Source organism: Barbus barbus, assembly GCF_936440315.1.
Source record: "Barbus barbus genome assembly, chromosome: 29".
NCBI lineage: Eukaryota > Metazoa > Chordata > Actinopteri > Cypriniformes > Cyprinidae > Barbus > Barbus barbus.
The window spans coordinates 24,703,337-24,717,846 of record NC_136757.1 but is presented as its reverse complement, the minus strand read 5'-3'; the positions used below and the strand labels follow the sequence as shown (position 1 = coordinate 24,717,846).

The window sequence follows — 14,510 nt, the reverse complement described above, 5'->3', positions numbered from 1 at the left end:
ATACATTTGTTGTTAGAGCAAAATCTCTCTCTCTCTCTCTCTCTCTCTCTCTCTCTCTATAAGAAATCATACTTGATTTGATATTTTGCTTATTTCTTATCTTCTATTTTTTATTAAGTGCTTGCTCAATTTCTCTATTAAAATATCACAGCACATTTATTAACCATTTTTATTTTTAAGTATGTTTGCCTAATTTTATAATTTTATCTACATTTTGAATCTCTCTCCCTCCCTTCTATCTCTGAGAAATGATACTTGATATTTAGTTTAGTTCTCAACATTTAATTTTTTTTTTAATCTAATTGTGTTTGTGGCATTTACAGAATTTCTCTATTAAAATGTCACCGCACATATATTAACCATTTTTATTTACATTTTCTACATCCATCTATCTATCTGTCTGTCTGTCTGTCTGTCTGTCTGTCTGTCTGTCTGTCTATCGGTCTGTCTGTCTGTCTGTCTGTCTGTCTGTCTGTCTGTCTATCTCTCTGTCTATCTGTCTGTCTGTCTGTCTGTCTATCTCTCTATCTATCTGTCTCTGTCTCTCTGTCTGTCTGTCTGTCTGTCTGTCTGTTGTCTGTCTGTCTATCTCTCTGTCTGTCTGTCTGTCTATCTCTCTGTCTATCTGTCTGTCTATCTGTCTGTCTGTCTGTCTGTCTGTCTATCTCTCTATCTATCTGTCTCTGTCTCTCTGTCTGTCTGTCTGTCTCGCTGTCTATCTGTTGTCTGTCTGTCTATCTCTCTGTCTGTCTGTCTGTCTGTCTATCTCTCTATCTATCTGTCTGTCTATCTGTCTGTCTATCTCTCTATCTATCTGTCTGTCTATCTGTCTGTCTGTCTGTCTGTCTATCTCTCTATCTATCTGTCTGTCTGTATATCTGTCTGTCTGTCTGTCTGTCTGTCTATCTCTCTATCTGTCTGTCTATCTATCTGTCTGTCTGTCTGTCTGTCTGTCTGTCTGTCTCTCACTCTGTCAAGAAATGGAACTTAATTTGATGTTTTGTTTAGTTCTTAATTTTTTGTTGTTGTTGTTTAATTTAGCTAAATTAAGTGTTTGCAGAATTTCTCTATTAAAATGTCAGCACATTTAGTATCATTTTCACTTTTAGCTATGTACACATTTCTCTCATGTTTGTCTAAAATTGTAATTTTACAATGTAGAACTGCAGAATTTCTCTGACTGTTTAGTTTCCCCTCAAATACATTTATAAAATTGTTTAAAGAATTTTACTTTGCACTTTTTCCATAAAAGTACTTTTAATGAAATTGGTCCTATGTTAACCAGTCTTGGGTGTAACTAGTTACTAAGCAATTACTTACTGTAATTTAATTACTTTTGCCTTGAAAAAGTTAAGTAAGGGATTACTCTTATTTTTTCTGTAATGTAATTACAGTTACTTCTTATGTAATTGAACTTAATACTGTGTACATGCTGTATATACAATGCAATAGTGGATTTAACATCAAAATTTAAAGTCTAGCCTTAAATGCATGCTTTTTATGTCCCCTTCTCACTTTAAATACTTTGGTGAGTTAATAAGAATATTGGTAACACAAGTAGTTTTCAACTTTGTCAACATGATGCCAATATACTGAAGATGTTAAATTACGAACGGATTTAGGATATCTTGAACGGTGTGGCTATGGTGATTTATTAAACTAACAGTAAAAAAAGATAGCAGTAATTTTCTCGTGTCTTTAAAGTGCAGCTTCCAAACACTTCATAAAAAATTTTGGCCACAGTTTTCCTGATGCCACCGGGGTGGCGTTTGCACTGAAGGCTTTGGCTCGCTATCGCTGCTTGCAGATATATTTCTTATTCTAAATCCTTAATCCTACCCAATTCTTAAACTTACCAACTACTTTACTAAGTATTAATAAGCAGTAATTATGAGTATATTGCTTATTGGACCCTAATCTAAAGTGTGACCAGAATAATTTATCCATTATTTCATGTCTATCCTTGTATCATTAACTTGTCAAGGTTGATATAGGATATAGAAAGTCCTGACGGTGACGTCATAATGGGGTGATGGGGTGGTTGGGTGCAGTGGATAAGACACATGCCTTTGGTGTGAGAGACCCGGGTTCGAATCCACTGTGAGACACCAATGTGTCCCTGAGCAAGACACTTAACCCCTAGTTGCTCCAGAGGCGTGCGACCTCTGACATATATAGCAATTGTAAGTCGCTTTGGATAAAAGCGTCAGCTAAATGAATAAATGAATAAATGAAAGTAATTAGTAAGTAATTAAGTGAGTAATTTGTAGGCTAGAGTAAAACTACACTGTTGAAGATGTAATTAGTAACTAGTGATTAATTACTATTTTAGAGTAACTTACCCAACACTGATGTTAACATTTGTATAGTAAAGAACTGCTGTCATTAGCAATCACTTTGGAGAACAACAATTGTCGATTATCATGAACACGTGACAGAGTCAATCATAGAGCATCAGAGGGACAGTTTGAAGATCATATATATATTTTTTTTTTTATCTATCTATTTATTTGAGAATTTGCTAGAACATCAATTCCTATATAGCCTATATCAGTGCTTCTCAAAGTCCGGACCCGGAGGGAATTCAATCCGGACCCGCTTCTATTTCATATTTCAAGAACACTAATTATATTTCCTACTTTGATAAGCGCACGTTAAACTTGTAAATCATTTGTTTATTTATTCTTATTTTTTATGTCTTTTTGGAGAAGGTCCGAAATAGCAGGCGAGATATTGAAACTTTTCCTTCATGACATTTGTTGTCATCATGACATCCAGTGAGCGTATGACGTTTGACGTAATCGCTAATATTTAATTTTTTTTGTTTTGCTATCACTTATATTATGGCAATTTGTCTTATAGCAGTGCCCAGTGTATACATTTATTTGTGGCGGCTTGTCACAATATCAAAACTGACCGCTACAAATAGATTTTCCAAAAGGCTTATACTTCGTTGAATAAACTGAGCACTGCGCGTTTCAAAAATAAAATGCTGCGCAGGTGTTTTTATATGAATGTATCTTTTAAAAGAACCGTCCGTTTTCTTCAGAAAAGCTTTGATGTCAATTTTCATTTGGTCTTTCGTGTAATGGCTGATAAAGTAGCGCTTATTTGATTACAGTCGTTACCGGGGAAACAGCTATATATCACGCTCCAACAGCGCCTCCTGCTGGCAGAGAATCAACTTGCATTTGCTAGTCTGCGGGAAACACTGGTGTCTGTCAGCAAACATAAACAAAAAAGCATGCTTCAGAACTGTTTTGAGAAAGTGCTTAAGTTTTGAGCCATGCATTATTACTATGAATTAGGCTACTACTACTACTATTATTACTATCTTGTGCCCTGCAATAACCATTTACGCAAACTCTCTTTTGATATAAAGGGGAAAAAGAGAAAATCGGCCCAAAAAATCAGCATCATATATCGGCCATAGGCTGCCCTGATTTCTAAATATTGGCCAGAGAAAAAACATTATAGGTCAACTTTTACTGCTGACACTTAAATTAATTGTTTTGCCACTTTTGCACTTGTTATTAAAGTATTTTGAATGCAAAGGGAACCTTTTTTTTTTTTAATGAGTGTTTATTTGTTATATGTTATGCATGTTTCTTAAAAACACGTTTTGTAATAACCAATTGTTCCGGACCTTTGACACTGATGAAAATTCAGATTTGGACCTTTGAATGTAGACTTTGAGAACCCCTGGCCTATATTTTCGCATTCAAAGTCAATTATGAAACACGTTGTGTTCACTGAGAATCACCCGTATGTGTTTACATGGAGGTGAGCAGCAGGGAGTCAATCAAAGCGGTAGTTGTATGAATTCGAAAGTGGGCGTGTGCGGGGGATCATGACGTCACCGTCAGACAGATCTCAGCGCGTTCGATCACGGAGCGTTCCAAACTTTCAATGGCTAGTGATTTAAAGCGTCGATTCCGCGGCTGCTCCGCGCTACATGCAACCAGATAAACGGCTGTTTTATTTTGGCGTGAAAAAAATCGTTCCTACGCAGTGACCTTTTGGTGCTCGAATGCATGATATCGCGTAGGAGTGCGAAGTGAACATTTGCTCTCTGCCGGTTTTCCTTCAAAGCTAAATGGAGTCACGAGTGGAATTCAGTCGGAAGGAGATCAACAGTACGGTATGGGAAGTTCAGGACAAGTACGTTTGCTTGAAGCAGATCGGAACGGGAGCTTATGGCAGCGTGTGGTGAGTTCCTGACATGCAGGTAGAGGCTCGTGAACTGCCTTTCAACAGGTTGCCACATGAAGCAGAACCATGTGGCAAGCCGCTTTAGCATTCATTGCTTCCAACTAGTTATAGTGACTAGACCTAATTCTGTTAGCAGTAGCCTACTCAGGTTTGCAACTAGTCACTATTGCAACACTGACAGGTAGGTATTCCATACTAATTCTTTAGTTGTTCATAACTAAATAGTTAATAACTGGGAAATAAGTACTACTACCTAATGAATATTTACTAGTAAAACTGGAATAGTTACCAGCAAAAACGGTGTACATACTGTATTAGTCTTAAGGGAATAGGGTAACACACAGCATTAAATAATGTTAGTTAATGCATTAACTAATACATTTGTTGAGGTATTTTTCTCATCTTTGTTAAAGTTAGTTATAACTTTAACCTGCTAGTTAACAGGTTAAAAACGCAACTGTTCATAGTTAGTTCATGGTAACTCAGGTCCAGTAAATAATATTAACAGATACATAAGTTTTGGTAAATGTTGACATGAACATGAACTAAGATTAATAAATGATTTAGAAGTGTTTTTCCCCGCTGTTTATGTTAACTAAAGTAGTTTCAAATTGATTGAAACTGAAAGATTTATTCAGTGGCTAAAATGTTCAATTTGTTACCAGAAACTACCTGAATTACTGCTAGTGTCTAGTGAATAATCACTTCAGAAATTTAAAGACAAACTAAACACTATTGCACTATAACTGACTGGAGTAATTGAAAAATAAGTAGTAGTTATGTTATGTTCATATGTTAAAAGTTTTTGCCACGGACCATATTTTGAAATCATGGTAGTTCATGAAATTGTACTGTGAAGTTGTTCCTATATCCTGGTTATGACATTATAATCTGGCTTGAGAGTTTTCATTATACCTATCAAATAAGTTAATCTTACTTGATAAACTGACTTGGTTGGAGTTGTATAATAATATATAAATATGATATGGGGGCAGTCTGATCTCAAACTTTGAACTGATAAGATAACCAATGATAATTTGGTTATGACTGATAACCGATATAACTATGCTGTTGGGCCTGTTTTTCACACTAAGTGAAATCGCATGCTTTCAGTGGAAACAAGCTGTCAAATGTACTGTACTGTAGAAAATATTGATAATACAATGGATGTTTTGTAGTTATGAAAACTTTTTGTTAACTGTCTTCAACAGCCATTAACGGCCAAATCAGACTGACTACGCTGCTGATCTCACCAATATATCATGCATTTCTAATTTTGCAGGCTATTTGCTCTAGATGCTTGTTCTACTGTATGTCGTTTTCACTACAGTCCGATCATTGCTAAATTTAGTCACGATATGTTATATCCCAGAAGCGTTGACATTTCCTGTTCACGTTTTAATGCCACAAAACCTTCACAGCGGCTCTAAGATCAAACACTGGTGAAAGTGGGGGACTGTGAAACCCATTCTCTGACAACAAATCTTTGCAGCAATCCAACGTATCATCAACTAACATGCTTGTGCAAATTCTTATTTGAATATTGCAGTTTCTATATCAGTTCCTGAATCTGTTACAGTGTGTCATTAAACCTTCAACCTCAGTTCAGAATATTTGTTTATGACTGTTCTCCTTTTCTTAGCTCGGCCATTAATAATAAATCCAAAGAGAAGGTGGCCATCAAAAAGCTGCACCGACCCTTTCAGTCAGAGATCTTCGCGAAGAGAGCCTATCGTGAACTGAGGCTGCTCAAGCATATGAAACATGAAAATGTAAGTGTCTTTTATGCCTGATGAGCCTTGAGGTCAGATCTTGTTGCTTACATTGTTAGTTCTATTTTCCAGCCGTTTCAATGGCTTGAATGACTTTTGCAAGTCACAAAAAGACATGTATCACACCATACTTGCATTGTTTTCATTGAGAATGGTGTGAGTATCAAATGTTTAGCTTGGCGGACTCAGTGTGTAAGTTCAGAACACGACACTTATGGCGCCTAGAGACACGCTGATGATTGATTGCGGTGTCATAAACTATAAGCACCTTATTTAAAAGATTACAATGAAACAAGGCAGCCTTATTCAGGCAGTCTGTCCATCGAACACCATTATAACATCTTGAAAAGGCTGTGACTCACTTGCTTTTTTGCTGTGTCCATTTTGCTGTCCAACCCAAGGTAATAGGCTTGCTAGATGTCTTCACTCCTGCCTCCAGACTGGATGACTTCCAAGACTTGTAAGTTTTTAATGAGGCCTTTATATGTAAAATCGATCTGTTAGCCATATGTCTAAGACATATTTAAAGAAAAAAAATTAAAATTCTGTATTTATCTACTCAATCTTTATTTTTTTCAAAACACAACACAAGAAAATGGGTTTTAAATGACATGACGGTCAATAAATGACAGAATTAATTTTGGGGTGAATTATACCTTTAAAAAAGGAATAAGCAGTTCCTTTCTGTTTTAGCTACCTGGTGATGCCGTACATGTACACAGACCTCACTAAAGTCAAGGGCATCCTTACAGAAGACCGTATCCAGTTCCTGCTCTATCAAATACTGTGCGGACTAAAGGTCAGACCAAAACAGCTCACAAAAAGAGGCAACATTTTCCCAAACAGGCATGATGTAACACGTTTACAGCAGTTTGTCTGTCCACACTGAAAATTAAAATGCTGTGTGTTGCAACACTGCCAGGCAGAACAGAACATGGAAGCAAAATTGACTGTTAATACACTTCCGTTCAAAAGTTCAAAGTCAGTGAGAAGTTATTTTATGAGAAAGAAATTAATACTTTTATTGAGCAAGAATGCACTAAACTGATCAAAAGTGACAGTAAAGATATTTATAATGTTAGAAAAGATTTCTGTTTGAAAAAGTGTCAAGTTTCTGGCTTTCTGCAAACATATGAAGTAAATTGATATTAATAAGTTTTTTTTTTTTTCAGTTTTTCCCTAGCAGGATTAAATTACATTATTAATATATAAAATATGTATTTCATACATACAAATATATTAGTAGATTATGTAGAACCAGTTCTTTTTAATTGTAATAGGATTTCACAATATTTCTGTTTTACTGTATTATCAAATAAATGCAGTCTTGATGAGCATAAGAGACTACTTTTAAAGATGTTTTTAAAAAATCTTACTGACGTCAAGTGTTTGAATGGAAGTGTATGTTTGTGGACTTGCTGTACATGATTTATCAGAGCACTTTATTTCCAGAAAAATGCTCCACCTCTGAATTAACCTTTCAATTCCTGATAAAGAAAGTGTTGCTTTTTTATTTTATTTTTTCTATAAATACATCACATTACCAAAGTAAATTGGGTTGTGAATGTTGTTTCCTGTTGACTTTACAAGTTGGTAAATATCTGACAAAACAGCAGCTGAATAATTGAGGAGAAAAATTATGTATGTGTCAAAACAGAAGTATACTTTGGGCTTAAGATGATTGCCAGTAGGAATGGTAATATGATCTTTCAGATCAATCCTATTAGTGTAATCAAATACTAAAACATAACACTGTGAAGAATGTCATAATACTGATTTGTGGTATTTCTTTCTTCCTCTCTGTCCCTCTGTTTCTCTCCACTCCACAGTACATTCATGGTGCTGGCATCATTCACAGAGTAAGTGAGACTGGCAATGAATAAACAGCATCTGCTCATAATTATCATTTCCACACAGATCTGAATTAAAGACACATGGCCTCTCTTGGGATCATTGTAGCTCTTCCCGGGAGATGCAAATGTGCTCCATGGGGGAGTTTTCATCTCCATGAATTACATTTACTTACTGCTAAATCACCAATATGCATTGATCAGTGGACTATCAACAATCATTAACTACACTTCCTCTCATCTAAGAAGACGAGAGAGCAGTTTTCCCTCTCAGATTAAGAGGAATAAATATATTTCCAATTCATATTTATTCATATTTTAACTAGTTTACAACAGCCTCAGATGTGGCTCATCCAATTAGATTTAATATAATGGAATGCTGTTATGAGCCTTGTTTTTACTCAAGTATTACAATATATAAAGCTGTTTTTGTTCATTATTTATGAATACGTTTATCCAAATACTGAAAGTAAATTCACATACAAATTTGTGAAACATTATTGGATTATTAAAATAGGCATATACAGTACTGTCCAAAAGTTTGGGGTCAGTATGGTATTTAAATATTTTTGAAAGAAGTCTCTTGCGCTCACCAAGGCTGTATTTCATCAAAAATACAGTAAAACTGTAATATTATAAAATAAATTATATAACCATTTAAAATAAATGTATTACAAAATGTAATTTATTCCTGTGATGCAAAGCTGAATTTTCAACATCATGACTCCAGTCTTCAGTGTCACATGATCCTTCAGAAATCATTCTAATATGCTGATTTGGTGCTCAAGATACATTTATTATGATTATCAATGTTGACATTGATACATTTTTTTTTTTTTTTTTTTGTAGGATTCTTTGATAAATCGAAAGTTGAAATGAACAGCATCTATTTGAAATATATATATTATTTTGAAACTGTAAATGTATTTACTGTAACTTTTTATAAATTTAATGCATCCTTGCTGTATAATATATATAAAAAAAATCTTACTGACCCCAGAATTTTGAATGGTTGTGTGTGTATCTATAATACAATATTAAAATGCTCTTAGATTTGTAGGAGTGCTTTTCTGGAGACATTCTGACAGTATGTTTTAAATGGTAGATGCACAGATTGAAATGTCCAAAAAAAATGAATGTACAGTAGCTACAGTAGTGATTTATCCAATTATCCAATTGTTTTATTATTTTATTTTTTTACATGCAGGTTCTCTAATGTGCTATATTGTTTGTCTAACTCTAATTCTATTAATATGTGTGAGTTCAAGGCTCTTTGCTTTGTCTGAGCTTTCCTATTACACATTGTCCTATGAGGTAATGCCAGTAATTTCCTGTTCGTTGAGGCAGTGCCTGTACATGCTCAGATCTGTTTGAAGCCGCCCGGCTCACTTTCAATATGAAATACAGCTTACTGTGTTCAGAATAAAGAAATCTACTAAAATCTTGTTGTAATTGTTCAAGAACAATGTCTTTGTAGGATGATTAACACTTTTATGCATTGCAGGACCTCAAACCAGGAAACCTGGCTGTGAACCAAGACTGTGAGCTGAAGGTTTGTGCCACCATTCTTTCACCATAAAAGAGAGAAGCGTAAACCTCATACAGTTGACAGTGACGCTCTGTGTTTGGTCCGCCTGCAGATCCTGGATTTTGGCCTGGCGCGTCATGCAGAAGCAGAGATGACAGGTTACGTGGTGACGAGGTGGTACCGGGCCCCTGAGGTCATTCTAAACTGGATGCACTACACGCAGACAGGCAAGATGTTTGTCATTCTTTAAGATGTACACACCTCTTAAAATTAGGGAGCTAAATTTACTCTGATTAGACAAAACATGGTAACACTTTAGATTAGGGAACACTATTCACTATTAACCAGTTGCATATTAGCATACATATTTCTAGCATGTTGGCTGGTTATTAGTACTTATAAAGCACATATTAATGCCTTATTCTGCAGGACCATATTCTAGATCCCTTAACCCTACCCCTTATCTAAACATAACTACTACAACAACCACCTTACTTCCTATCAATAAACAGCAAATTAAGAGTTTATTGAGGGAAAACACTTGAACATGTGTTCCCTAATCTAAAATATGAGGTTAAATACAGTAAATATTGATTTAGTCATCTGTTATGCTCCAGTTTTTTTTTTTTTTAATCTGTCCAATAGCACCTCTCTTGGTTTATATAAGTTCTAACATGCTCTCATTTGTATTTGTAGGAATAGGTCTAGTATGCATATTGATACCTACAATATCAACATATGGACACCTTACAAATAAACTCATACAGCTTATTTCTATGTTTACGTATTTAAATCTTTACAAAATCTCTTGAGGTTCAATTTTTTTTTTTTTTTTTTTTACAATAAATAAATTAGATAACTTAAAACATTTGAATACTATTAAATGTATTTAATGTGTTAATGAGTTTTAATTAATAAGTAAATTAATATAAAATCCAAATATAAAATGAATGAAAACACACACAAAAAAAGTCTGCATTTATTGGTTTTGGTATTGTTGTGCCTAAATATTGAACTCAGTCACTTGTGATGGTACGGTAACACTTAATTATAGGGACCAAATCTCACTATTAACTAGTTGCTTATTAGCATGCATATTGTTAACATATTGGCTGTTTATTACTAATTATAAAGCACATTCTGCATGACCATATTCTGTATCCCTAATCCTACCCGATACCTAAACTTAACAACTACCTTACTATTAATAAGCAGCAAATTAGGAGTTTGAGGTAAAAGTCGTAGCTAATAGTTAGAATTGGACCTTAAAATAACTTGTGACTGGTGATACTGTACTTATATGTAATTGTAAATGTGCAAGTGACTTATATTTGTGTAATTGACAGAATTTGATAAACCAGCTCCTCCTAACTATTCATTTAGAACGCCATGTATCACTGTTCCGTATAAATATTCATGATAACAATAATATTTTTTGTGCTAAATTGTGTAGTTGTGTGTGCTAAATAAAGATCACACTTATTTAGGCAAACATTTCCCAACTGCCTACACAGATCAATAATTTGCACTTTTAAATGTTGAATGTCTTTACAGATGCTCAGATACCCTTCCTTCATGTAGATATAAATCTTGAATTGGCAGTTAGACCGAATGTGCTCTACTGATTCAGATTTGCTGCATGAATGTACTGTATGTCAGATGGCCTGCATTGTTTTAATGGCTGGTGGTTGAAATTATTATTATAGTTCAATATGTGTGATTGTTGCCTTTTTCTACTTTCTAGTGGATATCTGGTCTGTTGGGTGCATCATGGGTGAAATGTTCAATGGAAAAACACTCTTTAAAGGAAAAGACTGTATCCTTCAGCATTCACTTTGCCTAATTTATTTCCTTTTTTCTTTTTTTTTTCCCGAATGCACATATTCTGAGGGCTGGATTTCAAGAAAGTGAAACTATCTTTTTAACATTCTGTTACTTAAATTTCAGATTAACGTACAGTCAGTACACCGTCACTTAGTTAACTGCTATTGCATTTAGAAATGCTGTGCCCCCTTTTGTCATGCTTGTCAAGAACAGAAATAACTTGGAAATGATATGATGTGCATTGTCTTTAACTTTTGACATTCAGACATGGACCAGTTGATTCAGATAATGAAAGTAACAGGGACACCAGGTCCAGAATTTATTGAGACGCTAGAAAGCTCAGAGGTAAGACATTTTCAGTGCAACCAAAGATGGTATCTTTAATACATGATATGTCTGAATCTTGATTAAACCTGAGACTGATTGCTGATGCATTGTGAAGTAAGAAAATTTAGGGGAAAAAATTGAACTTGAATTATTAATGTTTTGCGTGACTGTTGCTGTAGCTACTGTGCTCAGCTGTCATTCCTGATATCCATCAATGTCAATATGTCTTCATTGCTGTTAAATAGGCAAAAAGGTATGTTAAATCCCTGCCCCACTACCCACGCAAAGACTTCTCAACATTGTTTCATAGAGCCAGTAAAAAAGGTAAGTAATACCCCAATGAAAAATTACTCCTTTGTCATGTTGTCACATTTCTTGCTTAGCAAGATACTTTTTTCATTGTAAAACTTATGATTTAGTTTGACTGCATAGTTGCTGCCTGTCAATGTAACACACCATTATTTCTGACAAAAATGACAAGATGCTGAGCAAATGCAACGGAACAATTTAAGTTTTTTTCATTTTTCACCAAACGTCACCTGGTATTGCCACACATATTCTGTACTATTGCACAGCAGTGGAAACTTCTAGATTAGTTATGTATTGCAACTTGGAATTTAATAGGCATCCCAAAAATATGAAATGTCAGCCAAACATTTTTAATGACATTTATTTTTCTGAAGCTTTAACTATGCAGTTATTTCTAGAATTGGTAACACTTTACAATAAAGGTTCAGTTAGTTATCATTAGTTAATGCATGTTTACAGCATTTAATAATATATGTTAATTTATATACTAATACATTAACATTTTCAAGCTGTACATTTCAAACATGAATTAACAATGAATAATAGCATATTTATAAGTTAACATTAACCTAGACTAATAAATGCTGTAAAAATGGCTAATGCATTAACTTGCATTAACTAATTCAAATTTATTGTAAAGTGTTGCTCTATAAATAATGTTATTATTTTGTCATTATTGAGATACTTTTATAGATTTTATTTATATTATGAATTATTTAGTATTTGTATATTTTTCATTTTAATTGTAGATAAAGTCTTAGTTATAATTTTGTGAGTTTTTGTCATTTTTATTATTATTTTTTCTTTTTTTTAATATTTGTATATACTTTAAAAAAAAAAAAGTTGTTTTGGTAACTGGTTGAAATAAAAGGAGGTTTTTTTTTTTTTTTTTTTTTTCAGTTAACATTTATTTTATTTGAATTAACAATTTTTTATGGTTTTAGTTGTAGTTAACTGTACCTCTTATACCTTTTATAATATTGTCAAACCATAGCTCAGCCTGTACTAATATAATAATGCTCACATAATAATACATATATCAGCTTTTGCTATTCTAATGATGTTGCTCTGTTTCTGACCCACTGTGTCGTCCCTCAATGCCACTGCAATGGTAACTAACCCCAGCGGTAGATCTGCTTGAGAAGATGCTGGTGTTAGATGCTGATGCTCGTCTCACTGCTGATGGTGCGTTGGCACACAGTTATTTTGATGGCCTGAGAGACCCAGAGGACTGCCCAGAGCCCACGCCATACGATGACAGCTACGACAACACCACCTTGCCCTTAGAGGAGTGGAAACGTGAGCAACATATTATACACACCGAGTTATGCCTGCTATAAATATTATTTGCACATATTGTGTGTGTAAATGCAATGTGATATTTTTTTTCACAGGTTTATCGTTTAAAGAAGTGAGGAGCTTTGTTCCTTTCCCAAGAAGAGACTCAAAGAGAAGAAACACACTCACAATGTCCTAGTGATAGTGGGTCTGACATTATCGGCGTACTGTATTGCAATTATGCGATTTAGATTCCGCCTATGAACAATTTAGGGCCCGGTTTCACAGACAGGGCTTAGACTAAGCCAGGATTAGGCCATAGTTCAATTAGGACATTTAAGTAATTTTTATAAACATGTTTAGATTAATTACTGATGTGTTTTTTGAGACAAAACAAAGGCAGTGATATATTTTAAGATCAGTCAGTGCAAGTTTCTTTCAGCTGAAACAGCCCAGACTTACATTTTAGTCTAGGACTAGGCTTAAGCCTTGTCTGTGAAACCGGGGGAAAAATTGTTTATTTACTCCTAAAAAGTACATGAATAGCAGTATTTTGTACAATAACTGACTTCTTAAGGAATATGGGGTATATCTGGTTAATGAACATTTTATTTTGATATAGTAGCTAGTAACTGTCCTACATTTATCGCCAGTATGCATAGCACCTCAAAGGGATAATTTTGCTCACCCTCACACCATTTATACAGAATTTATTCCATCCCTGTGCTGTTTCAGACAACTTTTGGGCCATATTCAAAGTCATCTAAAGCCGTACGTTAGCTTTTTGAGAGGAACAAACCAGAATCTAAATTCTAATTTTTTTCACAAAAATTAAAAATAATTTTCTATGATATGAGGGTGAGTAAATGATGACAGACTTTTTATTTTTAGTAAACTATCCCTAAGTGCTATCTGATAAATGCTTTTTAAAAGGACAGCCTTGTACGATTTTATGTATTTTAGTGTTACCGATCTTAAAGTTCAAGTATTTCACAATCAGTAAACCGTTAAAAAGTTTGGGGTAAGTAAAAAATAATTATTATTTATTTTGTTTTTTTAAATGTAATACTTTTTTCAACAAGGATGGATTAAATTGACCAAATATATATATTAAAGACATGTATAATGTTGCAAAATATTTGTTTTTTTTAAAGAAATGCCGTAATTTTGAACTTTCTATTTATCAGATGATCTTTTTAAAAAACGAATTGTTAGTCTTACTGACCCTGAACTTTTGAATGGTATTGTATATATATATATATATATATATATATATATATATATATATATATATATATATATATATATATATATATATACAAAAGTATAATGAATTGTTGGGGATGCATAAGAGACACTGTTACTGACTTCAATTTAACACTCAAAGAAATCTTTAGTATCGTGACTTGT

At 33.9% G+C, this 14,510-nt stretch overlaps 1 protein-coding gene across 1 annotated transcript; it reads left to right on the top strand.

Moving 5' to 3' along the window:
* The first annotated feature begins 3,836 nt into the window (after positions 1–3,836).
* On the top strand, positions 3,837–14,232 carry LOC306849549 (mitogen-activated protein kinase 13-like). Its single transcript, XM_079384667.1, has 12 exons — positions 3,837–4,209; positions 5,855–5,984; positions 6,386–6,444; positions 6,678–6,783; positions 7,814–7,843; positions 9,339–9,386; positions 9,475–9,589; positions 11,107–11,178; positions 11,452–11,531; positions 11,759–11,837; positions 12,948–13,121; positions 13,217–14,232. The coding sequence occupies exons 1-12, from the start codon at positions 4,097–4,099 to the stop codon at positions 13,297–13,299; spliced, it is 1,089 nt and encodes a 362-aa protein (XP_079240793.1). The 5' UTR covers positions 3,837–4,096; the 3' UTR covers positions 13,300–14,232.
* The last annotated feature ends 278 nt before the right edge of the window (positions 14,233–14,510 follow it).